Source organism: Piliocolobus tephrosceles, chromosome 5 (assembly GCF_002776525.5).
Source record: "Piliocolobus tephrosceles isolate RC106 chromosome 5, ASM277652v3, whole genome shotgun sequence".
Classification (NCBI taxonomy): Eukaryota; Metazoa; Chordata; class Mammalia; order Primates; family Cercopithecidae; genus Piliocolobus; species Piliocolobus tephrosceles.
In genome coordinates, this window is record NC_045438.1 from 133,548,898 (window position 1) to 133,576,805 (window position 27,908).

The window sequence follows — 27,908 nt, forward strand, 5'->3', positions numbered from 1 at the left end:
TTGCCCAGGCTGGAGTACAGTGGCACGACCTCGGCTTACTGCCACCTCTGCCTTCTGGGTTCAAGCGATTCTTATGCCTCAGCCTGCCAAGTAGCTGGGATTACAGGTGCCTGCCACCACACCCAGCTATCTTTTTTTTTTTTTTTTCCCTGAGATAGAGTCTTGCTCTGTTACTCAGGCTGGAGTGCAGTGGCCCAATTCAGCTCACTGCAACCTCCCCTTCCTAGGTTCAAGTGATTCTTCTGCCTCAGCCTCCTGGGTAGCTGTGATTACAGGTGTGCACCACCACACCCGGTTAATTTTTGTATTTTTAGTAAAGACGGGGTTTCACTATGTTGGCCAGGCTGGTCTCGAACTCTTACCTCAGGTGATCCGCCCACCACAGCCTCCCAAAGTGCTGGGATTACAGGTGTGAGCCAGTGCACCTGGCCTGGTTTTAGAAAATATTTTCTAGGGAAGAGAAGATCTGGAAATTTATTTCTTTAAAACTCTCCTCAGACTGATTTGAGGCTATTGCCTGGGTATTCCTTGCAGTCTTCACATACCCTAGGAATATCGTCATTTACCCCACTTGGAAGACTTCTTAATATAGGAATATCGAAACTCCAGTGTCCCTGACTATCCATTATTTTGAGACACCAAAGCAAATGTCCTAGGAAGTAAGGAGGAGGACTTGTTGTTCTTGGAATAGAAGTGAGTTATGAGAGAAGTCAAAGAGAATGGCTCCAAGTTCGTATAGTGTGAAGGTCAGGGATACAGTCCTTGGCTTTGCAGTTCTGGAAGTGTGATTTTGGGTCAGTCCACACAAAGGTGTTCATGTTTTGTCACATTAAATCAAACTCATAGGAAGTTAATGTACATAATAGAATGCTAGTGCATTCTTTTATACTTATAGCCACCAAGTGAACTGGATTATTGCCCCTGTTGGGGAAATCTTACCTGGGAAGATCAATTATAATCAGAAAGTTACATGAGGAGTGTGGATCTTGAGCATGGCTATTGTCAATGAGCTGATGAGCAAGTGCTCACTACCTGGCATATAATAGGAGCTCAGTAATTATGGAATGAAGGTACTTCATCTATATCTTCATTATAGATGCTAAAGGGTAAGTTTAAGATTCTGATAGGCCACCCCAACATGTTTTTTGATCAGGTAGATTTTTCCTTGTTCCTCAAGTTATACTCTTAAATGGCTATATCATGTAGATATTAAATCCAATAAAATTTCATGTCAGGGAATTATATAATTGCGACAGCTAAGTTTTATCTATCATCTCTGAGCCTAGAAATTGGGACTGTTCATTTATAAAAGAGATTGGAGATTGCCTTCTTGTGCCCTGTAGGAGTAGTGATGGTGGTAGTGACTAAATTATCTGTATGTCACAATACTATTTGGTGGCTAAGAGTGTACTGCATACAAAGAATGACACTGGGTGACCCTCAGTGCTGGCGCTTTCCTAGAGGTGGGACATCCTGACTAGGGAGGTGCTGAACCACCTGTGGGCTGGCCAGCTGTTGTGGACTGTACTGTGGTGAAGAGGAACAATAAATTTTCCCCACTCCTTAGATCCCCCTCAGGAGATAATATTTGATACTGCTTTTAAGGATAGACAAAAGACAAGCCTTTTCAAATTTTAAAATCATTAGGGATGAGTTGCCAAAAAATTTGGGTTTTATCTGGAAGCTAGAAGACATTATCTCCTCAAGGCTTTTTCTGGCTCCAGGATAAGCTACTGAGATAGAGGAAAAGATGCCGGGCTGAGGAGTTTCATTTAGTATTTTAATAATAATAAAAAAGACATACAAAATCCAAACATTTCTTTTTACAATTCAGATACATATTTTTCCCCAAGTGCAAAATACTCTATGAACTGCATCACTTGCTGTTTATTGTCGATTGTGTAGGAGATGCTTACTAAATTGGCAGCAGTGGAAGGCAGATATAAATACAATATTTTGAGATTTCTTCTGCATTTAACAAAAAGCCTCCCACATGGCGATGATTATTCTGAAACTTGAGTTCAGCTCACACAGAAGAATTAAGTTTTCAGTTTGTTCAAACTGCTACAGCCTGTGGTGTCTAAAAAAGCTGATGACCATTGGGGGTTCTATTCCTTCTAATCATATATTTCCTTGTACAAATAATGGCACAAAGATAGGGTGTGCTACTTTTGAGACGGGTCAAATTTAAAAATATCCTTGTGTTGTCTGCTCCCACTTTTCTCTTACTATGCTTAAGAAAGAAACCTAGAGAGTTAACATGTTCTGCTTATGGTCAGTTATACTTTGTATTGGTACTCCTTGTTTGTGGCTGTAATATTGAGGTTAAACAGCAAATACAAAAGTTCGAATGCTCTATAACGTTCTCTGACATTTTGAGATATGACCTCATAATCCATTCCAGAGTTACCTCAAACATGTATATAGAGAACATTTCTCATATATAAAAAGTTTCTCTAGGGCCAAAGACCAGGACTGTGTTACTGAACTTTCAGCAACAAATCTGAGTCTCCACTACCTCAAACTGACCAAATCTTGGGGGCTGTTAAAGCAGTCACAGCTCAGTGCCAGCCTTTGGGGATTTCTAGGCCTGGGGCAGGCAGCTCAGATCCAGGATCTGGTCAGTTTTCTTCTGACTCCCAAGAGTTGTCTCAGGTTGCAGGAATAGGCATGGCCTGATAATATAGAAAGAAGGAGGCAGAGAAGTAAAGAGGAACTGCCATGTTGCTGAGGATATAAGTGCCTTTCTGGTATGCATCACTTGGTGCGTGAAGCCCTCCCATTTCCAGGCTCAGAGCAAGTGAGATTTTGTACTAAGATGAATGGAGGCCCCACAGTACTGTAGCCCCACACCCTACCCTGCAGAGAGGCCTCTGGGTTGCTTCATGAAGGGTTCCTATTTATACCGTCTTTCCATTTCCCTCCAATTATAAAAACCTCTCTTCTGTCTGACCTGTAAAGACCTAGAACGTCCCTGAGCATTGACTCCTCATTCAATCCACTTAACCCCTAGTTTGATGTCCCAGGGCCAGCTTCCTCCATAGGTTCAGCAGCAGCTTTGCCTGGGTTCTGAACCCTCCAACTTGGAGGACCTAAATTAAACTTGGTGGACAATAGCAGGTTTTTACCTGCTCACCAAGATCTGCCCTGACATCAATTAAGAAGCCTAGTGGTCTATGTCTTCCATACTGTGGAACTCATTTGCAGGTCTCATAAACCATGGAATAAATGGTTGGAGGATGTGTATTTGTATATTTGTATGTATGGTGTCACAGCAAAGGAAGGGAGAAAGGAGAAGCCAGACCCTGAAGGCATAAGTTGAGAAGCATGGTCACTGTTTGGCTTTCCAAGAGATGCAAAACGGCTGGCAGAGGGGAATCAGAAAGTTATCCTAGGCTGGGTGCGGTGGTTCATGCCTGTAATCCCAGCACTTTGGGAGGCTGAGGTGGGTGGATCACCTCAGGTCAGGAGTTCAAGACTAGCCTGGCAACATGGTGAAACCTCATATCTACTAAAAATACAAAGATTATCTGGACGTGGTGGCGCACACCTGTAATCCTAGCTACTCGGGAGGCCGAGGCAGAATTGCTTCAGTCCGGGAGGCAGAGGTTGCAGGAGGCCGAGAGAGCACCATTGCACTCCAGCCTGGGCGAGAGAGCGAGACTCCATCTTGGGAAAAAAAAAAAAAAGGTATCCTAGCTTCTGGTGGAGAATTAGGATAGTCAGAGTTGATTAAAGAAGTTTTCATGGTGCTTCCTGGGAAGTACAGAGACACTCCTACTAAATGACCATTTCCCGTGTTTGGAAGCAGCCATTTTGCATCTTTACAGTGGCCCTCCTTGACCCAGAAAGACAAAGGTAGCCAGACACTCTACCCACAAGGACCATGATGTTGGCTAATGGTTGTCAGGGAATCTAGCTGTGTCATTGGCTACCTACTGCTATGGCCATTTTGGCTGATGAATGCTACTGATGGGAGGGTAGGGGGTCACACTCCTTTATTTAGTGTTGAGTCTCCTGGGGGAGCAGTAGCCTAGGACAGTCACCTAGAAATGAACCTGAGCTGTTCTGTGAGTTACCAGGGGAGTTAAAAAAAAAAAATTTTTTTAAAGTAATGAACCTGAGGAGTCAGTTGGTAGCCTTTGATTGATTGGGACTACAGCTTTAGGGGAGCTAGGGTGAGAAAACAAAATAATTTTATAGGCAGCAGTTGGATTAAGGGCAGAATGTGTGCAGGCTTTGGGCTTGGGCATGGACTTGATTCTTCTTCCATTTGATTCTTTCTTCGTTTTGAAAAACAGTAGTTGAGGAAGCTAAGCTTGAAGTCAACTTTAAGAGGGAAGTGACCAGAGCCAGGCAAATAATCTGATGCCTTCTGTCTTATTCTTGGCTCCCACAGCTTTGTCTCTGGCCTCAGGACCCTGAGTCAGCCCATCCCCAGGTGGTATGTCCTGGTCCTCTTCCATGTGTACACCAGGGGATAACAGGATGAAGACAGGGAAAAGATGGAGGTTTTCCCTACTTGGGGTAGAGAATCACTGACCAGTTCCATTGGCCTCTACAATCGTGAGGTCCACACTGACTCCATGGAGAGGCATAGGGATAGCAGGATTGGTTTAGCAAACATAGGTCTCTCTCCTTCCTGCTCCATCAAATCCCCGGAATTACTTTCCTACACGTTAGATGCCTCTGCACAATTACCCTGGATTACCACATCCAAGGGCTCTAGGTGGCCAGCTGGTGGCACAGAGACAGATCAGATGCTCCACCACTCAAGGTTCATGAGATTCAAAACCGATTTTCTTCCACTCCAAACATACACTCTTTTTTCTTGGGCAGCTATAAATAGGGTTTTGCTAATAGAGGAAAAAGAAACAAAAACAAAAAACAAACCCAGAAAACAAAAACCCCTCCGTCTAGACAACATAGAAAGACTCAAAATGATTGCACTTATTAGGTGTGGACAGGGTGGGCAGGAGGCTCGCCAAGTGCACACATATTCCTTTTGCTGCCCACAGCCTGAGGCCAGAGGTAGGTGGCTCCAGGCTGGCTGCAGAGTGGGGTCCTCTTTGGTGAAGCCCACAAGCCAGCTGGGGCTACAAGGGAAAAACAACTGTAGGGCAAGGCCTAGGCTGGCTTCAGGTCAACAGCCATGTTTCTTTAAGGACAACATATAGCAAGAGGAGTAGGGCTCCCCCAGGGAGCATCACATGGGGCAGAGGAGGTGGCTGGGCCAGGGAAGACAAGTAAGAAAAGGGATTAGTGTTTGAAGTTGACTTCCAATTGTTCTGTGTCTAGTCCTTTAGATGATACATTTTTTTCTTTCTGTTTTCTTTTTTTTGGCAATGCTTTAAAACCTGGTTTCTGTCCTGCAGAGCTACAGTCCTTCTCTCAGGGAGCTACAGCGGGGCATTTAACATGACAATGCCTGCTGCTCTTCCTCATTTAGCCGGTGTCCACTAACTCAGTGTTGTGGGCCATTTGTAAACCCTTATGGAGTAGACCCCAGGCAGACATGTGGGGAAAGAAAGAGAGGATCTATATAGACAAGAAAGCTGGCCATGTGGGAAGTACAGAGCTCAAACCATGTGCCCCAGAGGACTGGTGCTGACATTAAGCCTGTAAATCAAAGGCTTCTTTGGCAGGACCCTGGGCTGTTAGAATCACCCTAGGGAGCAGAGCCAGGGGACATTTTGGCTCCTGACTAGCAAGGCACAACCCTATAATGGCAGAAGCCTTTCTTTCCCCTCCCCGTTCCCCACCAGACCCACTTCCTTCATGGGCCTTTAGCACCCTTCCAAGCTTATGGGGTCAGGAATGTGAGCTGGTAAAATGGGCAGTGGAAGGCGCTGTACTGTTTCTTTACTTCTCAGGGGGACTAGAGCCAGTACTGAATGGCTTTTCTAGTGAGCATGTTAGAAAAGGGGAAACAGTAGAGAGGCAGGCAGAGAGAGACAAAGAAAAGAAACTAGAAAGACATAAAGGGAGAGTGCCTGGTCTGTGTAGTGATACTTTTTTTTCCCTCCAAAAAGAGAGGAGAGAGTTCCTTGTCTGAGAGTAGGGGGCTGCCGGCTCTGAGGACTAAGGAGTCTGGGGGCTTAAAAAATTGGGTCTCTGAGCCTAGGATTACTATTTGTAGGGCCTCAGGAAGCTGGAAACTTTGGAGCGGAGCAGCTTGATGAAGGATTTTGGCAGCATCTCCTTGTGTTTCTCTGTGTACTTGAAGTAGTTCTGGGGGTGGGCTAGCACCTCAAAGAAGGCCTTGATGAGCTTCTTGTCCTGCAAAGGATGGCAGGGATCAATGTCAGCCTCAGCGTCGGGAGTGGGAAAGAGGAACACCATGACTCAGCAGCCCTTCTTGATGTCTACTAGGCATCCTACACTGAATATATCCAGAGGGCAACTCTGGATTCCCATTCCCAACATCTGCCCCTATTCTGGAATTCCACAACTGAGTCAGTGGCAGCTCCATCCTTCTGTTGCTTAGGCCCCAATCCTTGGAGCCATCCTTGAATCCTCTTTCTTGCTTACAAGTATAGCAAATCCTATTCACTCTACCTTCAAAATATGTCTGGGTCTGACCACTTATCATCATAAGCCACCATCATCTCTGACTTGGAGTACTGTAGTAGCCTCCTAACTGGTCTCCATGTTTCTATCTTTGTCCCTCCAGACTCTTCTCCCCACAGCAGCCAGAGTGACTTTTTGTGTTTTTAATTAGTTCATCTTTTTCCTGTTTGAAAGTCTTCTCTAGTTTCTTTTATCACTCAGAGTAAAGCTGAGTCCCTTGCATGGTCCATAGGCTGAATGTGATCTGTGTCTTGCTTTCTACCTCCACTCTTGGCTCCCTCTGTTGAGCCACACTAACCTTGAGATTTCTGAACACACTAAATTGCTCCTATGCTCCTTAGCTTGGAATGCTCCTCCCTTATCTAATGGGGAGCCCTTTTACCTCATTTGGGTCTCTTCTCCTTAGAGACCTTTCCTGACCACCCTGTCTGCAACAGTAGCATGGTATGTGGAGAGCCTACTAGGTGCCAGGCACTGTGCATTAAAACTCAGATCTTCTGGCTCCTAGGCTGATGCTCGTTCCACGCCATCAGTGGATTTTTCAAATAAGAAGTAGGGGTTTCAGCCTCTTACCCCACTTTAATCAGAACAGCTGTACTGCTTTATGTGTTGGAATTCCACAGTACATTTGATTTGAATGAAATGAGGGTTCAGATGCTTTAAAAATGTTTGAAAAGTATTGTTTAAAGTATATTCTTTGAAGTCTGCAATTTCTAGGCGATTTTTGTTGTCAAGGCTTTTATTTTGATGATAATATAAAAATATTTTGCTAATACTTTTTTGCAATGATAATTTATGAAGGATAATTCTATGACTGTGACTATAGTTTCTTTTCTTTTCTTTTTTCTTCTTTTTTTTTTTTTTTTAGACTGAGTCTAACTCTTGCTGCCCAGGCTGGAGTGCAATGGCATGATATCAGCTCACTGCAACCTCTGCCTCCCTGGTCCAAGCGATTCTCCTGCCTCAGGGTCCCGAGTAGCTGGGATTACAGGTGCCCGCCACCACGCCCAGCTAATTTTTTGTATTTTTAGTAGAGATGGGGTTTCACTATGTTGGCCAGGCTGGTCTGGAACTCCTGACCTCGAGCGATCTACCTGCCTGGGATTACAGGCGTGATCCACCGCGCCCAGTCAGACTATAGTTTCTTTGAGACGGAGTCTCGCTCTGTCGCCCAGGCTGGAGTGCAGTGGGGCGATCTCGGCTCACTGCAAGCTCCACCTCCCAGGTTCAAGCAATTCTCCTGCTTCAGCCTCCCGTGTAACTGGGACTACAGGCGCCGCCACGGCACCCGGCTAATTTTTTGTATTTTTAGTAGAGATGGGGTTTCACCGTGTTAGCCAGGATGGTCTCAATCTCCTGACCTCGTGATCCGCCCGCCTCGGCCTCCCAAAGTGCTGGGATTACAGGCATGAGCCACCGGGCCCGGCCAGACTATAGTTTCTTAAGGAAAATTTTCTCAAATTGGGATTCACCGACCCAAGGCATCTAGTTCATTCTTCAATGTTGGAAGTATTTATTTTCCTTGTCAAGTCTGTACATAAATCGATTCTGAGAAAGTTGTGCTAGATCTGCTGCTTTTTTTGTTTTTGTTTTTTTGAGACAGAGTCTCACTTTTGTCACCCATGCCCGAGTGCGATGGTGCCATCTTGGCTCACTGCAACCTCTGCCTCCTGGGTTCAAGCGATTCTCCTGCCTCAGCCTTCTGAGTAGCTGGGGTTACAGGCGCCTGCCACTGCACCCGGCTAATTTTATGTTTTTAGTAGAGACGAGGTTTCATCATGTTGGCCAGGCTGGTCTCAAATTCCTGACCTCATATGATCCACCCGCCTTGGCCTCCCAAAGTGCTGGGATTACAGGTGTGAGTCACAGTGCCCAGCCGATCTGCTGCTGCTTAATGGGGCCTGGGGAGGGAATAAGGGAAGGAAGGGACTTATGCAAAAGTATCCTTCTATACTTCATTTTCCCTATGTCTCTTGGAAGAGGTAGGTACATTTCTTCTCCTCACTTTCCCTTTTTCTTCCAAGTTTTCCCCAAGGTGTAATATAGTGTGGGTGATGCTGCAGTCGGATGGGTTTGGGCTCAAATCCCAGCTTTACCATGGGGCAGGTTCGTTAACTCTCTATGCCCCAGTTTTCTCATCTGTAATGAGAAATGGAGAAATGGAGGCAATGGAGAAAGCACCTACCTCATAGAGCTATTGTGTCTATCAAATGAGAATATTCATGTAAGCACTTAGCATATTGCCTGCACATTGTTTTGTTACATGCTCATTAAATGTTAGCTATCATTATTGTTAATATTCACTCACCTTTAAAATCTCCTGGTGGTTTTCAGAGGCATAGAGCCGGCCATCTCGCACAATGTCTTCTACCAGCTGCTCATAGTCCTCTGCAAAGTCAACCAAGGGGTGGGCCTCAGGGGCGGGAGCTCTTCCTGTTCTCCTGGTTCCCTCAAAACTGATGTACCTCCCCTTCTCACCCACCTCCTTGGCTCACCATCATAGGTAACATAGGGGATCTGGAAGCCACGGGCGCTGTTGGCCTCACTTGTCTTGAAGTTGATCCAGAGCTTCCTGGAACGGGCAGTGAAGGCAATGGGGCGCTCGTAGGTCTGGCAGGTCTCATAAGTGGTAATGGAGGATGGGGATGCTGGGAAGGCAAGCAGCAGGTCAGTAGAGCAGCAGGGCAGGCTACCCAAGCCCTCCTAGAACGTGGGCTGTAGAGCTGGTGGTGGGGGTATGGGGCAAGAGAGAGAATCATTCTGACAAAGGCTCCCCCTTCACATACACACACCCTATCCCACACCCTCTCCCATTGCCCACTGGACTCATTCCACAATTCCTCCTTGATACCTGGGTGCTCACATAGTGTAATAAATTTGACATTTAAATGAATGGAATGGCAAAAATGCTAGGATAGTAAAGTGACACATGTAACACCATTGGAGTTCTAGCCCCACTGCTAGCTTTCTTAACTCTGTTCCCTACCAAACATGTATCATTGCTGTTTTCCTTTGTTAGCTTCTCTATTCCCAAAGGCCTCTCACTGTTTCACCCTCATAGATCCGTGACTTCACTGCCCCACTTCTTCCTGTATCAGTCTCTCTGTCTCTCCGCCTTAACCAGATTTGGACTGCCCTTCCCTGGCCCAGCTCTGCAAGCCACCCACAGTTCTTTCTCATGACGAGGACGTCCCCACACTCATCCTCAGATGGCAGGAAGATCTCGGGTACCACGATAAGGATCTTGCGCTTGGGTGGGGGGTTGATGTTCCAGATGCACTCCACACCGGCTGGGTAGTTGCCCGGGTAGTTGGGGGACTCAATATAGCCAGTGAACTCACCCAGCTCCCCACCACACTGACGATCTGCAGCCAAGCCCCAATGGATAAAAGAAGAAAGAGAAGGGAAGTCAGTGGGGAAGTGCGCTTGGGGAACTGAAGAGTTCTGAAGTAGAGGTCAGACATTTATGAGAAGCCTGCATCCTAGTTCATCATTATTTTCCAAGCTCTGGGTCCATCTTCCTTCCTGCCCTTTTAGTACCTTCTCTTCTCACTTCACCTGTCTCTGCTTCCTCATTATCTCTTTCCAGGGAGAGGGTGCTACAGGGTCTAGCCTAGCAACTGGCCTTGAGATTGAGTGAGTTGGGGAGAGGTGGAAGGTGGGGCTTTCCTGCCCCTCCACCCCCCAGCCCTGCTCCCTGTTGGTTTCACACCCCTCCTTTAGATGTCCACTGCTCCCAGGCCTCTCTCCTCCCTTTTCCACAGCCTGGCTTGCCACGTACTCTTGCATTGGGCCACACTGGTAGAGCCATCAAAGTCTGTGCTTGTGTTTCCTGGACAGCGGGTGCAGAAGTTCTGACGGAAGTCGGGCTGATAGGAGCCCATGGCACAGCGAATACAGCGATGGATGCTGGTGTTATAGTAGTGCCCTGGGGAGCACTGGACTGCATGCAAGGGAGAAAGGCAGGAATCAAGATGGTGGGCAGGTGGGAGTTATGGGGCATCGGATGGACAGGATACATTCATCTTGGAGAATCAGGAGATCAGATACATCAAAAGTTCTTTCTAGGGTCTCAACCTTTCCCAGTCATGCCAGAATTTAAGCCCATGGAAAAACAGAGTTTACAGAGTGGTTGGCTACAGTGCCAATCCTTTTCTTTCAGACGCTGAGCACAGTGCCAAACCTAGATAGAAACTCATTTGGGATATGGAGGAGAATATGCCACCAGTTCTCCAAAGTAGAGGGGTAAGTGGGACTGTTAATTATTTCTCAGTTCCCAAGCTTGGAACTAGTGGAGGGGCAGGGTGGGTCCTGGAAGCAGGATGGTATGGTTGGTCAGGTAGCTGGGCCTATTACTGGTTTGGAGAAAATGGTGGGTCAGTGTCCACTCTGGGAACCTGGAGAGTTTTTTGGGAGTAGTTGGGGTTGGGGCATCCCCCACGGAGGTGAGTAGCTTACTCACCTTTGGTGTCACAGTCTTGGAAGGAAATGGCCCCTTCATGCTTGGTGGTGAGGCCCCCACCACAAGGGAAGCATAGGGTCCGTCCTGCTTCAGGTTGGTAGGTGCCACGTGGGCATGGCTGACAGGGCTTGAACCCATCTACAGAGTGTTGGCCAGGTGGGCACTGACCTGCAATGAATCAATGGCCCAACTCTGATGGGGATGGTCCTGAGTCATCCACATGGGGTCACCCGATCTCAGAGGGCAAAGGTATACAAACAGGATGTTGGACTAAGAGAGTGGCCTGGAGCCTGGGCCTGCCCTTTGGGAAATCCCATGCCCATGGGCGTCCCAGTGCCCACCCTACCCCACTCTGTATTGTTTGTTCCCCTGGCACCTGCACACGTGGTGACGTTGGTGGCTCCAAGAGGCCCGTGGGCATCACTCCCAGGGCAAAGGTCGCAGGAGAGCTGCCCTTCTCTCTCCTGGAAGGTGCCCGCTGGGCATGGCACACACTGCTCCGTCTGGCCGTGGTAATACGTTCCCTGCGGGCAGCTGACTGAGGGAGAGTCGGCCGCGCTAGCCACCCCCCCAATTCCCACCACCCAGGCCTGGGACTCCCCTTCCCACTCCCCGCCGCAACCCCCAATTCAGGGAGAATCTCTGTCTGGGAACAAACACAATCCTACTTGGGGGGATAGGAGGGTCAGAGCCGTGTGCAGGAGGATTGCCGGCCCCACCTGGCGTCCTTCTAGATTTCAGCCTGGGACCAGGGAAGGGAGCATCCTGGCTGCCTCATAATTTGAGAAATGCAACTGAGGCCACAAAGGGTCCTGCTCTGAGCCAGGCCCGAACTGGGTCTTTCCTACATCCCTGCTCCCCAGTAAGCTCCCTTACCACACTTGGCCCCAGCACGGTGCTGCCCGGGCCTACAGGACTCCATCGGCTCTGCTCGCTCCCCGGCTACCAGGCCTGGCTTGTGGGCCAGCTCATAATCAAGGCCTGCCAGGCGCAGCAGGAAGCGGTCCTGGTTGATGGACTTTCTGAGCATCTTCAGGGATCCTTTCAGCCGCCGTTCCATTCGCTGTCGGAGGCAGGGCAGCCCACAACTGGCTGGTAGTGGATGGCCATGTGTATTGGGGAGGAGGAGAAAGAGTTGCTGTGAGCAGGAGGGCAGGGAAGCAAAGCTGGGAGCTAAGAGGGGCATGGTAAGAGGGACTAGCTTTTAGGCTTGGCACCAGGCAGGGTCTGCCCCTAGTACAGGCTCCATCCCTTCTTTTTGCTGCTGAGGCCTGTGGTTTCCCCACCTCTGCCCTCCCCTTCCAGTCCTCTTCCCAACAGTGCCCCCAGTCCCACCTGTGGTTTCTTCGCTTCTGACCTCTGCCTCCAGTTCCAGGGTGAGCCTTGTGACCTCTTTGCCTGGAGGGGTCCGGGCTCGTCGGCCCTTGCCCTTCCGAGAGGAGTCACACTTAAGGTGGATGAAGGTGACCTGGCATTCAGAGCAGGGGGCACCACCTGGGAGAGATGCCTTGTCAACCCCAGGGACATCCCCTGGAAAATTCTCATTCCCAGCCTAGACAGACCTCCCCAGATCTCTTAACTATAACTATCTCTCAATCCTGTTTTAGTCTAGGGTCCTAATTAGTTGGTGGAGGGGAATAGTGTGGCACTTCCTTGGGTGCTATGCCTACAGCTGCTTTTTCCTCTGCTCTGCCTAGAGTTCAGGGTGCTGGTGGGTTTTTGAAAGAGATCTCACTAATCAGAGGAGCTGAGGGGTAAGGAGGGTTTAGTGGCCAGACAGCCAATTGGAATGGGGTCCCCAGTCCAAACCTGGCCCTGTGATTCTGCCAGCCTCCTCTGTTTTGCCTTTGTTTCGCAGGTGCAAACGGCATTTGGCATCCTTGATCTTGAAGGAGGCCCGTTGTTTAATGGACAGCACTGCAGCCTCTAGAAGGATGGTAGAAACTCAGCACAGTATGGGATGCCCATGGAGGTCAGAGGTGCCATGGGGGATGTTGAGAAGCTGGGCAATAAGCCAGGGGCTTGGCTGGGGGAGTGAGATTATGAAAGCCAAGGGGATCAGATGTTAGGGCAGAGGGAGTGAGGGAGCAGGGGTGGAGAATTACAGGGCAAAAAAGAGGATCCAGGAGAAAGGAAGGCCAGGGGATTGATGAAGAACAAAAATAAGGGATTAATGTTAAGAGAGTAGGGTGGGAACAGGGCTTCTGGGCTGGTGCTCACCATGGCAGTGGTTGGAGTTCGTGCTGTTCCCATTGTGGCCAGCTCGGGCTGGAGCAGCCCTGGGGCTGGGGGTACCACAGCTCACCGTGAAGCCATTCTCAGACTCTGAGAGAAAGAGCCTGTCACAGTTCTGACCTGCCTTCCCAACCCCCACTGGCTGGAGGAATCCAAAGGGAACGAAGGAGCTGCCTGAATGGCCAGTCCTTCCTCTTTTCTCCTCCAAAGCTCTCCAGCACCCTCCTCCCATGTACCTGGCAAAAACCGGGCCATGGACGGACAGGTCAGGGCACAGGTGTCCTTCTTGCCAGACCGGTTGCAGCTGAGCATGGCTTTTGAGGCCCCAGGACTGCCCTGACACTTCAGTGGCTCTAGGAAGGGGAGAGAGGCCTGAGCAAATGAGTACATTCCTTTCCCACCCTCTCCCTCAGTTGGGTAATTTGGAGGAATCAGCTACTTGCGTAACTATTGTACCCATGGAGACTGATGATGGGATTGTTTACTACACATTTCATGTCTTTAACTCAAAATGGCTACATTCTCCACCCTTTCACACCTCACACCTTTCCCCAAGATGATACTATATGTTTTCTAGAACCCCAGCTGCCCCCTGAAACTGCAGTGTCATCTTTGGTCAGCAGAGGGCACTGCCCACCTGTGCAATCTTTGCCATTCCAGTGCAGCCGGCCCTGGCCTGCTGGGCAGGTACACTGGTAGCTGCCAGCAGTGTTGATGCAGCCGAAGCGGCAACCTCCCCGGTTGATGCTGCATTCATCCACATCTAGGGGAAGGAGTAGGGAGACAGAAAAACAACGATGGAGTTTGAGGAAGAGCCAGAGAGTGGGCAGTGAGTGAGGGCCTTTGGTTAGAGTTCCAGGTACCCTGCGTTATGCAAGATGAGTAAGTTCAAGAGATCTACTGTACAACAATGTGCCTATAGATAACAATACTGTAGTGTACACTTAAAAACTTAAGAGGGTAGATCTCATGTTAAATATTCTTACAATTTAAAAAAGTTAAAAAGGTATTCTAGGCACTGTAAGATGACTACTGGCTTGAGAAGAGCTCAAACCTCCTTCCATTATCTCTGTCCCCAAAGGAATGATCGAGAAGGGGCCAAGCCGATAAGCTTTTTAAAGCCTTCCACTCCTCCCAGCCAGTGAGACTGTCATTTGGGAGCTGAGAGTGGGGTTTCAGGGACAGTTATAGGAATGGGAGATAGGAATTTTGGAGGCAGGATGCTGTTTCCCCAGTCTCCCAGTTCTTCAAAAGCTGTCTTAATTCCTCCTATTTTGTCACAGCGGATGAAGACATGGTGCATGCACCCAGGGATTGCCCATAGCCACAAGCCAACACAGGGACCTGTTCAGTTGGAGGGTGAACAGGTGAGGGGCCAGGGTGGCTGGGGGTGCAAGCTTACTAGCTTACCCCCACAGTGGGTGACACCATACAACAGGTAGCCACGATGGCAGAGACACTGGAAGCTTCCTGGTGTGTTGACACATACGTGGTCACAGGTTCGATCAAAGGAACACTCGTCTATATCTGGAAGAGCAAAGATTCAAGCCACTGAATCTGTCTTGGAGCACTTGACCCTTGCTCAGGTGAAGGACCCAAGTAAGGGGCCTTGGCTCTCCCCCTTGAACTGAAGAGTCCCTATTCACGTCCTTGCTCTAGGACCAGTGATTTAATAATGCCAATCCATCTTCTCTGCCCCCTCTATTGGAGTCCTTGGAATTAGGAACTGCAAGATCTGGTGCCTTTAGGTCAGGGCCCACCATGTGTGGTTAGGTACGTCCTACTCTGCCAAGGATATGAATTGGGGTGAAATCCATCCCTCAGTCCTTGCCAAGCTGAGTGCTTTGATGTGGAGCTGGTCTGCTGAGGGGAAGGAGGGAGTACCATTTGCTAATTCGCAGGATGACACTGCCTATAGAGACTCTGCATGATATCTATTGACTTTCTAAGACTTTAGTCCTCTGGCCTCCTTGAAGCTGTCCCATAAGAACCTCTCCTACGGCTTTCACCTTTGCCTGAGTCTGCTCACCCTGGCAGTTCCTCTCATTGATGAGAAGCTTATAGCCTTTCTTGCAACTGCATTCAAAGCTGCCCACTGTGTTGCGGCAAATGTGGTCACAGCCCCCGTTGTTTAAGCGGCACTCATCTATATCTGAAGAAGGAGGACAAAACAGGATAAAAGATACTATCAAAGACTGAGAACAAACAAGGAGAAAGGTCCCTCCCTCACTGACAGGAGACATGCAAAAATCAAGGAGTCCTGGGCCTGCTTCTTCTTGATTCTCTCTCTCTCTCTCTCTCTCCCCCCCCTCCCTCTTCTCTCCTCTCTCCTCTCTCCTCTCTCCTCTCTCTGTTTCTTCCCTGTTCAGGAGATCCGTGGCCATTAGTAACACCCTCTCTTCTGGGATTGAGTGTTCTTATAAGGGGACAAATTGGAACCAAAACTAGAATCAGGCCCTCAGGGAATTACCTAGAGGAGGGGGCAGGTGGGCATTTGACCTAACAGGCTAGCCCTCAGTCTCCAGCTGATGGCCATTCCCAGAAAGGCTGGTGGGTAGGGTTATCTCTTTCCCGTCTCTCAGGTTGGGTGGCTGCGGGGGTGCGGGGCAAGGAGAGGTGGAGAGTCAAAAGGGACTCACTGAAAAGGGGCAGCCTTTAGGGAAGAGGAGGAGCTGGGAAAGAGGCCAGGCAGGGAGGACCTCCAGGAGAGCCAGTGAGGCTGGGTAGCTGATGGGGGAGGGCTGGGGGCCAGGCAGGGGGCTGAACTGGGAGAGATCTGGAGAGACTCAGGCCTGAGGCAGCTTTCAGCACTAGTAAGGGAAAGGGGGGCTGGTGAATGGCTTCCTTCCTGAGGTCAAGTTCCCCAAGCTGGTGGCAGACAGGACCCAGGCTACTCACCCCGGGTTGGGGGAGGGGGCAGGGAGGCAGCCTTCCACTTCACTCTTAGCATACCTGTCAACAGTTCTTCCAAGCAGGAAACCTCTCAACTCTGGCTGGCTGACCTGCTGCCCTAGCCTTCCCCCTCCTCTAGCAGCTGTTGGGCCAAAAGACACAAAGAACGAGCCCAGTCCTCCTAGTCCCCACTCCTTGTGACCAGGGGATATGGACCTAATGAATCATCATTTTCAGTATGGCTACCCTTCCTTTTTCCTCCTCCCTTTCCCCCCATTCTCCCTCAGACCTGGCTAATTAAAAGGAAGGGAAACAGAATGGATAATGTGGGTAACTATACTGTAATAACGGTATAGTTATACTGTATAAGTATACTGTAACAACAGTTAACACAAAGTGTTTCCATTTGCCAAGCACTATTCTAAGTACTTTTTATATAACAACTTTTAAAATCACAACACAGTATGAGGCGAGCACTATGGAAAACTGAGGCACAGAGACATTAAGTGACTTGCCCAGGATCACAGAGCTAGTAAGAGACAGGGCTGGGATCTGAACCCAAGTAGCCAGGCTCCAGCTTCAGTCCTCCTAACTAGTATCCTACTCTCCCTTTGACCAGTACAGCCTTTCAAGGGGGAGAGATCGTTTCCCCAGAGCCCACTGGGAAGGTTTGAAGAATGTGGGGTAAGAAGGTTATGGAACACACCTGTGACCTCATGCACACACAAAGTCAGGGCTCAAATATCCTTCCAGACCCAGGAGCAAATGTGCATCGCATGTCCATTAACTAAGAGGGTTAGGGACCCATGGGGGATAGGAATGAGAGTAGGGAAACAAGGTTGGGTAGGGGAAGGGGGCACTAAGGAACTGGCTGGACGTCTCTGTCCCTTGAACTGAGATGGAACGGGCAGATAGGCGACAACCCTTAGCTATGTCCTGGGTTCTTCATAAGAAGGAGGTTGAGGAGGTGTTATTCCATAATAGGCACCCTATCTCTGGTCCCAACCTCAGGCCCTTACCAAAGGTCACTCTGCTTCTGTTCTCTCAAAGTCCTTACCTTTGCATGTCTTCCTGTCTGGCTGCAGCATGAAGCCCACAGGGCAGGTGCAGTGGACACCAGTCGCTGCATCGTGACACTTACTGTCACAGCCTCCGTTGTTGACAGCACAGGTCTCTGTTTAGGAGGGAGGTAGGGGATGGTAACGAGGTTACAAGCCTGGAGGAGTCCCAAACTCTGAGGGTAGTGGAGACCACAGAGGCCCAAGGGAAGGCCTCAGCTGCCTCTCTGTGCTTTAGAAGGAGCATTAAACCGAGGGAGGCTCCCGGCCCCTTTCCTCCCATCACTCCCAACCCCCATCCCCTCACAAGTACAGCCAAGCAGTCCACTTCCCTGCCCCCTACTTGATTGAAACAAGGTGGACAGCAGTGAGGCAGGTACAAGCCAGAGCTGTCAGGCAGGAATGTGCCGAGGGGGTGGAGGAGGTTGGTGGGGGGGTGGGGGGCAGTAGGGAGGGATGGGAGCTAAGTGAGGGTGGTTCTGGCCGCCAGGGAACCAGAAGGGACAGATAGGAATTTCTTCCTCTTTCCACTATCTCTTTGGTGGGTGGGTGGGGATTGTGGTGGGACAATCTTATTGTAGGTGGATTGGAAAGAATGAGCCTGGCCATTCCTAAGGCAACTGAAGGATACCCATCAATTTATCTTCCCCTTCCCCGCTGCCTAGCTATCTTCCACTTCCAGGACCAACTGACTGCTCATCCTCAGAGGAGGTAGCACATACTGGGTTAATCTACCTTTGACTCCTCCCAACCTTCCTTTTAGTTCTAGATGGAGATAAGCTGGCTGTTTTGTTGTTTTACTTTGCTAATGGGGAGATGTTATATAGGAGAGGGGAGAGGCAAAAGAAAGAGAAGAATCCAGAGGAGAAGGAAGGGTGTAAAAAAGTTAGTGAAAGAGAGAACCTCAGAGCTAGATAAGACCTAAATCCTTATTTTGGCTAAGTCTCTTATGCTGCTCCCTTTTAACTGGTAAGTTTTCCCTTTCACTGAAAGGTCAGAGTAGGAGGAGTGTGGATGGGTCACTCTCCCTATTTTCTGAATTCAGAGCAGGAGAAAAACAGGTTTAAATGGTAGCTTAGGAAAGTCAGATGTGTCCAAGGAAAAGCCATTAGTTCAAACAGTGAAGGCCCCTGATACAGAGACTGTGGAGGTGGTGTGGACTGTCCTCTTGGGGTGACTAGAATTCTCCCATTAGAGAGAGAGAATCCCAAGGCCTCCGCTAGGGAAGATAGAAGAGTGGTTCTCAGAATCAAGGGAATTGAATAAGAGCAGTACTGGATGTACTGTCGTCTTCTTGAGTCTCTGACTCCCCACACTCAGGCCCAACTCTTGTCACCAATGAGAACAGGAAGGCCAGGGCTCTAAAATAAGCCTAATTCTATGGGTCCCTGGCCATGCCCTAGTCCCTCAAATGCCCATGTGTGGAGCAGCTCAACGTGGAGTGGGATATCCTCTGTGCCATTTCCACTTTAGTCTCTCCTGAGGCTCTCCAAGACCATGGGAGGAACCTAGTAGGGAACCTTGAGTTCAGGTTCCAAGCCTAGCCACCCCCTTAAGAGTGCTCTTAGCATAAGAAGAGGTCCACTAAGCCCAGGAGCAGGGGGAGGGGCAGAGCCATCTTATGCCAAGACCAGGTAGCTTCTGAAGGATGTAGGACAGGGAATAGCAGAGCTGGCACAATGTCCATCCCAGGCTGGACAGGAAGCTGGGCATAGCTGCCCACCTCTGCAGGATGGCATTCTTGAGAGCAGGGTGGGGCAGCAGGACCAGATAGTCTCACCCCTTTGCTCTCTAGGTCACAATATTAAAACCGCAAGTTACTCTGTGCTTACGCTGTGCCAGGCACTTGCCAGGTAGATGCTCTACATGCACTATCTCAAGCATTACAACCCTAAGGGAGGACTGTTATTTTATAGAAAAGTAAACTGAGGATCAGAGAGGAAAGTAGCTTGCCTGAGGTCATACAGTTAGAAAGTAGCAGAGCCAGGATTCAAACTCAGATCTGCCTGAACACACATGCCATGCTCTTAATCATTATGGTGGGAGAGAATGGTGAGTGATGCTGGGACTGTGAACTAATGTGGGTAAGAACCCAAGAAAGAAGCCCCAAGGAGGGGATGGCATCTAACCCTATCGCACCCCTATCTCAGGTGGCACAGTGGGCATGACGGGGAAGATGAGTCTGGCTGGGTAGAGAGGGGGTGGGGAGCAGAGAGCTGGGAGTGGGGTGGGGTGTTAGAAGGTGGGTGTGGGAGGAGACAGCAGAGGAGGAAGGGCAGAGGGAGAGTGACAGGAACAAAGACGAGACCAACATGAAAGCTCCTGGGCCACCTCTTAGGGACTCAGGTTTCTTGTCACCCAGTGGGCCCAGTGCCCAGGCTTCCAGGATAGCCTTGATGGCAAGTTGAGGCCCAGTCAGGCCCAGTGGGCATGCAGTTAGTGGGAGCCCCAGCAGGTTAGCCCTTCCCCTAGCAAGCCAGTGAGAGCAAGCGGAGAGAGCAGACATATTTACCATTAGAAACGGCTTGAGTGGGGATGTGCTGCTCTAGCCGCCTTTCCCCTGTTTGACATTGTAAAAAAGCTGTTTAGGTGCTGGGCAGAAGCCACTGTGGCCCTCTGGGCCCCGGACCCCTCCCCACCCTCTCCTCCCCACTGCCAGCCCAAACCACTAGCCCCAAATGATGAGCCCTGGGACCCTTATGACAGCTTCACTCCTCATCCTTATCCTGTCTGGTGGTATCCCCAAAGATGCCAAGCTCCTCTCAAGTGACTGAAAAACTGCAACAGTCTCAGAAAGGGGCAACCAACCATGGGCCTGATACCACAGAGCCTGTCCAAGCCTAAGCTGGGATGCACCCTCGAGTCTTACTAACCACAAAATCCCAAATCCCAAAGGGTGCCGCCCTTTCTGCTAAACTATACTGCCTTCTCAGTCTTCCCACCGAATCTGAATGTCCTGATGGTCCAGGCAATGATGTTTCCTCTTACCAGGGATGGCCAGAAAAATTAGATATAGGGCAAGGTAAAATAAGTTCTATTGGAGAAGAGGAAGAGGAACTAGGAAAGAATATAGCTGTAAACCCAGAATAGCCTCATTTGCTCTTTTCTGCCTCATTTGGCCATGGCCCAGTGGTGGAATAGGTCTTGAGTTAGAGAAGAGCCCAAGCTCAATAAGGGTGTTTTCAGAAGCAACCATGTCTGGAATTCTGAACAGAAATAAATCAGAGAGGAATCAGACCTTCACATCCCTGGCCCCTGACTCATGCATCTTTTCTTTGGGGACTGCAAACAATTTCTTTTGAGAGACTGGGGATGTGTGAATGTATCCAGGAGGTGGTGGGAAGTTTGAAAAGCAAAATAACTAGACCTATGAGTAAAAAATGAAAGGAGCTGAAACACACCAGCCCAAAGAAGGCATCGAGAAGACCTAAAAATGTTCTGGGGTCTCTGAAGAGTTAATTCAGAGGGAAATGTGGCAGGAGAGATTTTAATTATATAGGGACTTTAGAACTGGACATGCAAGTCCCTCCCTGAGGGAGCCCTGTAAGAGCATCATCTGCTCTCCAGTTCCTGTTCCTGCAGTGAAAGGGACAGGTCTCTGGAGAGTCTAGTTCTTCAGTTAATGTCATGTCTCTGATATACATAACTTCATACACAGTGACCGGGTTCACATACCCCCATCCTCAGCATGCCATAGCCCACCAGATGGACAGTCATTCATAAACACCTATGCCCACACAGCCTGCCTGGCTAAAGACACAGCCTCTCTCTCAGCCAAACCTCTTCATTTTATTTCCCACTTCTCCAAGAGGAAACCTTGTTCCATTATCTTTCTCAGCACTAAAGACCTAAAGGCTGAGGGAATTAGGAATTAACTTTAAGGAATTAAACTCATCTAGGGTACCTGAAAATATATGAGATAAGGCCTAAGAATTCAGGAAGAGGGATCCAGGTTAAGAGGGCCTCAAATCAAAATGAGAGATGGAAGGCTGGAGTTGGTGAGGAAGAAAGAGGATTGCTGGTGGAGCTGAGAGGGAGTACCACTGGTATCTGGAGGAGAGAGAAGGAAATGGACGCTAGAGTGAGGTGAGTAGAAAGGGGAGTTGCAGGAGGAGAGTGAGGAGAGAAAGAATAGAGGAAAAAGATACCTGGAGCCAGGAAACCCCATCTGTCAGTTCAGGGATGGTTGTTCCAGGAAGGAGCACTCTGTCCCACCCTCAGGTGCAGAGTGGGGATACTGGGCTTTGACAATTCCTCTCTTATCACACTAGTCAACCAAGGGCCTCTGGTCAGGCCTGAGGAGATGCATTTCCCCAGCTCTCTTCCCACTTCTCAACTACAGCGTTGGTCAATAAGCAACTCTGCTAATTATTCCCAGTTTGGCAACACTTTTTCCGGGGATGAAGAGGATGGTGAGGCTCCTGGAACAGGGTGGTAAAACCACTGGGTTGGGGAGGGGAAGAGGGCCAGGGAGCCCTTCGGTCTCTCTCAGAGTTGTCCCTTACTAGAACTGGCATTTTCCGGGTCTTAACTCCCTCACCAGTCCCTCTGTTCCCAGCACCTGGGCCCCATGCACTCCTCCATTTCCCCGGTTCCCAAGGAGTCCCACCATCACCCCCATCTCATGTGGACTGAGTTCTCCCCTGGCCTCACCCACCGATGCATGTCTTCCCGTCGGTATGGAGCACAAACTTGACATGGCAGCCGCACCGGGGACCCTGCTCTGTGTCATCACATGTGTGTTGGCAGCCGCCGTTACCATAGTTGCACGTCACTGTGCACAGAGAGGACAGGGCCCTGTCAGCTTGCTCCTCCCTGGGTTCCACAGTTTTCTACAATGTGGGTACTGGCCCCCTTGCCTAGTTGCCTCCCCTATACTTCCTTTTCCTCCCAGCCCTGTCCTCTTGCTCCTGAAGCCCTATACCCCTCCTCTTTTTGTTTTCACCCCTGACCCCACTGCCCCACCTGCCATCCCAATTATCTCACATTTACAGTCCCGTTGGTTCTTGGTAAGCTCAAAGCCAGGACGGCATTCACAGGCAATACCCCCCTTGGGTGTCTCCCGGCAAATGTGGGCACAGCCATGGTTCTTGTTCATGCAATTCATTCCTTCTAAAAGAGAAGAAAGGGGGGTGAATGCTCTGTACCCCTGGATGTCTAGAAGAGGAGGACTACAAGGGGCAACTGGGGACCTAGGGACCTGGGAGAATTCCACTGAGGTTGAATTCAACACAAGGAGGGGACTGACTCTCCTTGTCCCAGGCCTCCTGTCTTCCCCACAGAGCTGGGTGCTCATGAGCAGAGCTCAGAGCTGTTCTGAATGATGTATTAATAGCTAGCTATTGATACTCATCCCAACGAATGATCACCCTCTCCTTCAAACAGCCAAAAAATTGTGTATAATAGGTGTCCAGCACTGTGCTGGAGATGGGGTGGATTTAGGAAGGTCCGAGAAAAATACAAGGTGTGATCACTCCCCTCAAAGAGCTTACAGTCAAACTGAGAAGAAGATCAGTAGCAATCAGATCTACAATGCGAGTGGAAGATAACTGGTATAGACATTTACTATGCAGTTTTATTCAACAAACATTTATTAAACTCTCACTACATGCTGGGCAGTATGTTAGGTGCTGGAGATACAACAATGAATTAGACATAGTCCCTGCCCTCAGGGATGTCACGGTCTAGTGGGAGTGGGGGGCATGAGTCATAGAAACAGACAATATAAACCCATTATTCCTGCCTGACCCTCCCAGGCCAATACAAGGGAAAAGGTATTGGTGAGGCCCTCTCAGATAGGCAGCAGCTTAGAGAAGCTCAGCCACCTACAATTAGGGACAACATCCACCTCAGGTCTGGACACAGAGGATACTCCATAGTAGCCTTAATCCCATATTGACCCCAACCTCAAAGTAATTTCCCCAGATTTTGCCCTAACAGGGTGTCTGTTCCTAGATCCTTTGGGGTGTGATTGAATTGAAGGACAAGAGAAGGAGGAGTTAGCTGAGGTGAGAACGGAGGGTGAGACTTAGGGGCTGTTGAGGGACAGCTGGGAAGAGAAGCCTGGGGAGGAGAGGGATGGGGCCATCCCAGGTCATGGGCTGACCTTCTGGCCGCTGGATGCAGGTATGCTGGTTGTCGCTGAGGAAGAAGCCTTCCCGGCAGTGGCACTCATAGCTGCCCATCATGTTGACGCAGCTCTGCTGACAGCCGCCGTTGCCCTCGGCACACTCGTCCACATCTGTGCAGGATAGGTAGTCGGTGGGGCCATGGGGTGCAGGCAGGGTCCAGGGTGTATCCCAAGACTTCAGCACCAAAGACAGTCTTAAGAACTACCACCCCCTAAGCCCAGCCTTAAGCCAGGAAGTCCTTACACCCTTGTCAGCTAATATTCCACTAAGTTTAAAAAGGCTGCCCTGAGGGCAGAGCTGGGAAGCTAAGCAAGTGGGGGAAAAGGGGACCTTTGAACCTCAAATGTCACCTAGGTGAAGCCATGCCTCCCTTTCCCTCACCTGTGTAAACTGGGTATGAGGACAGAGGATACCAGGAAAGAAGCCAGAGCAAGAGGAACAGTAATGAAGGTAAGGATGGAGATGGGTCACATTGGTTGGAGAGGTAACAGGGGGGGTCACAGCTGGTTGCAATGAGCAGCCAGGGAATGCAGGAACCTGGGAAGTGACTCTGGGTGCAGGCAGAGGTATGGCCATGGTGCTGAGGTTAGAGGGGCAGGGTGGGGAAAGGCAGCTGAGCCTCAACTCCTTGTGGGTCAGGGACCATTTCTGTGGACAGGCCACAGCCCCATCCTTCCTCCCCTCCCCCCACTGCCTGGGCTTGCTGCCATATTTTCTAGCCTTTCTCCTATTTTGGTTTAACAAAACAAAGTCTGACAACTTGGCGGGGAGGGATCTGGGGAGAGCTGCCAGGCCACACCCTAGATGGTGGGGGTTAGGGGCAGGAAGAACAGTAGGCTCTCACCCCCAAATCACCACCCCTAGGTTCTAGAGCCAAGCTCACCCTGGGGCCCCCAATTCAACACCTTGACTCCATCTCTATGCTAGCTACTGCCCTCCCAAGTCCATGGCCCTTCTCAGTTTGCCTTGGCCCGGGAGGCATCATGCAGACTGGTTGTCAAATGGAGCAGCTAGAATCTGGGCTCCTGAGGGCTTCATCTGCCTTCCCACCCTCTCTGCTGAGATCCTGAAGCCCTCTCTTCCCGCTCTGGCCAGGGCAGAGGGGCCCAGATCCAGCTGGCTCTTGCCTGAGAGGTGCACTTGTTGGAAGAGCTAAGGTGTACCTTCCTGTGCTTTGCTCCTGTCTCCACCCTATCTTTTGCTATTCTCTTGACTTCTCCCCTATCCCTGTCTTCCTGCTCTTGCCACATCCTACATTCCACCCTTCTGTCTGCTCCCCTTACCATCTAACCTTGTGGCTTTGCTACTGTAGCCAAGCTCTCTCCTCCAATTCTCAGTGGGGAAGCTAAGGCCCAGAGCATGGACAACTTTCTCAAAATTCCCCTAAGAGCCAAAGGTAGTATTGAGACTTTGAACCCTAACCCTAGGTAATTTTTGTCCCTTGACCCTCTCTATACCTAATCATTCTCTTGTTCCTCTGGTTGGTTCTCCCCAAAACACTTATAGGGAAACGAGATATGGTGAGAATCAGGGGCCTAGAAAAGTCAAAGGCAGCCAAATAACTCAAAAGCTTATGTGCACGTCCTGTAGGCAACTGTCCTGGTCTAACTGCCACAGTTTCCCTTCCCAAAGGAGTTTCATAAGAGGCCCTCAAGGGTGATTGGGCAGATATGAGGCCCTTCCCTGGAAGCTAAAATGGTAGGAGAGGTGACCAGGGCTGGGATTAAGGGCTCAGCAGATACCAGGGTTTGGAGGCCTGGATTGGGTGTAGAAACCTATAGCCTGGGTCCAGTGATGGGTTATGACTAGGTTTGGAGGCAGCTCTGCAGTAAGGAGGTTCTTCTCAGCCAATAGAACTTCAGATAATTCATCTGTTTGGTCAATTGGTGGGTGGGGACCAGCCCAGCCTGCTTTTATGGGCATCATTCCTTTTGTTTCTCTTCCTTTCCTGGTCCTTTCTGCTTCTAGTGCCTGTTTTCTGTTGTGGCTACAGGGCAAAGGAATTTAGGAGAAGGCCCTGGGTTCAAATTTCAAATCCTTTTCTGCTATCAGCTTCAGTTTTTCTACTTGGGGAAGAGTCAAAATAATTTTCCAAAATGAGAGAGACCAAAGTTGAGTTCAGTTCCTTAGAGATTCTCTTATCTCTGATCCAGTTCGTGGGACAAAGGAGATCAGTGAGGAGAGGGTGAGACTGGAGATTGCAGGAAGAACTGGGAGAAAACAAGCCTGCAAGGGTCAGAGACTCCCTGGGGCATAGGGATGCCCTGTCATCATCATCAACAACATTCTTCCCATTACTGAGCTCCTACTGTGTGCTAAGGATTGTACAGGGCTCTTTTCATATGTTGTGTTGTGGGGATCCGCACAGCAGCCTTCAAGTGAGTTATTACCACCCCATTCTATTTTAGTTATTTTTTGAGATAGGATTGACAAAATCACAGCTAACTACAGCCTCGACTTCCTGGGCTCAAGCCAAGGAAGAGCTCCCAAGTAGCTGGGACTACAAGTGTGCACCACCATGACTAATTTTTATTATTTTTTGTAGAGACAGGGTCTCACTATGTTGCCCAGGCCTGTCTTGAACTCCCGGGCTCGAGCAATCGTTCTGCCTCAGCCTCCCAAAGTGCTGGGATTACAGGTATGAGCTACCACACCTGGTCCCACCCCCATTTTAGAGAGGAGAAAGCTGAGATTTCCAGAGATTGGCTGATTTGCCCAAGACCCAAGGCTAGTAAGCAGCAGAACCAAGATACCTGTGTGGAGCCAAATCAGCTTCCTACCATGCCTCACCACTGGCTAAACCCCTTATTCCCATCTCCTGGCCCTTGCCCTAGGAGCATTTCATAGCAACTTCTCCTCTAATGTTTTTCATCCAGCAGGATTTTTCATCCCAAGTGGCCAGTCTCAAAGGGGAGGCTGACCTTATTCTCTTATGAATGTAGCTCTTTTTGATCACTCGCTCCTCCTTCCCTGGGAAATAGGAAATGCTGAAAAGATCTCTTTCTCCACAAGACATCCCTCCACCAAATCCCCTCTCCTTTGCTTACCCAGACAGTTGTGTCCGTCATGTGCCAGGTGGAATCCATCATAGCAGGTACACCGGTAATTGCCAGGGATGTTGACACAGTCATGCACACAACCTGCATTATCCTCTCGCTCGCACTCATCCACGTCTGTAGGCAAAGAGAAGCTGAGACAGCTGAACCCACCTGTGAACCCACTGTCCACCCCTCAGACTCAGCCTTATTGTTGTGTTTACATAGTAATGTTCATAGCCTATAAGCCATTATAGCATTTTTCTGTTTTCATTTAAACCTAAGTCATAAACGTTTTCAGGTCTCCAGTCATTCTAATTACCACTGTACGTGGTTGCAGAATATTATTTTTCTCTTCTTACAACTCTTTCTTCTCTATTGTTACAGATTTAGACTTATTTCATTTATTTTACCATCATAGATAATGCATCAAAGAACATCTCCCATTTATCATTTTGTTTCTTTGAGTAAGTTCTCAAGAGTAAAATTTCTGGATCAAAGGAAATACCTTTTAAGATTCCTGGTAGGTATTACAAAATTACTTTTCAATTTATAATGCAACTAGGAATTAACAAGTGTACCCTGTCCACTAAAGTCTCACCAACACTGAAGCTCATAAATTTAGTATCTCAAGGCTACTTTAATTTGCATTGATTTAACTATGAGAGGAAAACGTGTTTACATTATGAACTTCCTCTGAAGCACACTTTCTGTTCCCATCCATTGTGGACGTGGTGTAAGGGTCTAAAGATAAAGGTTCCAATGCCAGGGAACCTCAGGCCTAAGTCTCATGATTTTCATGCTCCCACCCCAGCCGGGTTGTGGGCTGTGAACTGTCCCCACCAGGACCTCTGCTAGCCTGCATGGTGCCTTTGTGCAAATTAGAAAATGGCACCCTCTCTGGGAAGATGTAGTTGTCCTCCTCACCCCCCTACCACTTGACCAGTGGAATTTCTAGCCTTGGTGTGATGGAGAGTGGCCAACTGAGGGCAGTGGCACTGATTTGCCCTCTTCCACAGGTCCCTCTCCTCCAGGTGCCCTCCCAGCCTCACCTTTGCAGTGTTTGCCATCCCCTGTGTAGCCAGACTTGCAGATGCACTTGTATGACCTCGGGGTGTTCTGGCAGATAGCATCGATGTGGCAGTTGTCAGTCCCTTCCACACACTCATCCACATCTGGCAGGGGCAGAGGGGGCACATGAGAACCTCTGTTGGCACCCCTTAAGGGGTGTCTTGAAGGTGGGCTTCCAAGGGCAGAATCCCCTCTTCTCTAAAACAGAGGCAGTGACCCCTCCAGAAACAGGTGCTGTCCCACATCTCTCTGATTTCAGAGTGGGCAGACACTGATTTTGGGAATTCAGAAAGAACCCCCACTGCCCTCAAAAATACTTAATTCACAGTGACAGCTAAAACTCCATCATTTGAAACACTCCTTTGTTAAATTTGAAAACAAACATAAAAAACCCTTAGAGTGGGTATACTTAACTTGATTAGGAATAATCAACTTAAAGTGAATGAGTTTACGG

At 49.2% G+C, this 27,908-nt stretch overlaps 1 protein-coding gene and 1 long non-coding RNA gene across 2 annotated transcripts in view; one reads left to right on the forward strand and one right to left on the reverse strand.

Moving 5' to 3' along the window:
- The window catches only part of LOC111542953, a 60,115-nt gene that overhangs the window by 3,776 nt on the left and 28,431 nt on the right, over positions 1-27,908 (forward strand). Inside the window, exon 2 of the long non-coding RNA XR_002731707.3 lies at positions 10,733-10,815. This is a non-coding gene — a long non-coding RNA (uncharacterized LOC111542953). The remainder of the gene's footprint in view (positions 1-10,732; positions 10,816-27,908) is intronic.
- On the reverse strand, positions 1,760-27,552 carry SCUBE3 (signal peptide, CUB domain and EGF like domain containing 3). Its single transcript, XM_023212592.3, has 22 exons — positions 27,436-27,552; positions 26,396-26,521; positions 23,324-23,458; positions 22,204-22,329; positions 21,875-21,991; positions 19,730-19,777; positions 17,217-17,333; positions 15,297-15,419; positions 14,678-14,794; positions 13,905-14,030; positions 13,504-13,620; positions 13,253-13,357; positions 12,842-12,958; positions 12,368-12,526; positions 11,909-12,124; positions 11,409-11,570; positions 11,033-11,200; positions 10,352-10,513; positions 9,738-9,935; positions 9,066-9,218; positions 8,879-8,958; positions 1,760-6,279 (listed from the first exon to the last, which is right to left on the reverse strand). Exons 3-22 carry the CDS (start codon positions 23,403-23,405, stop codon positions 6,130-6,132), a joined length of 2,643 nt encoding a protein of 880 aa, XP_023068360.1. The 5' UTR covers positions 23,406-23,458; positions 26,396-26,521; positions 27,436-27,552; the 3' UTR covers positions 1,760-6,129.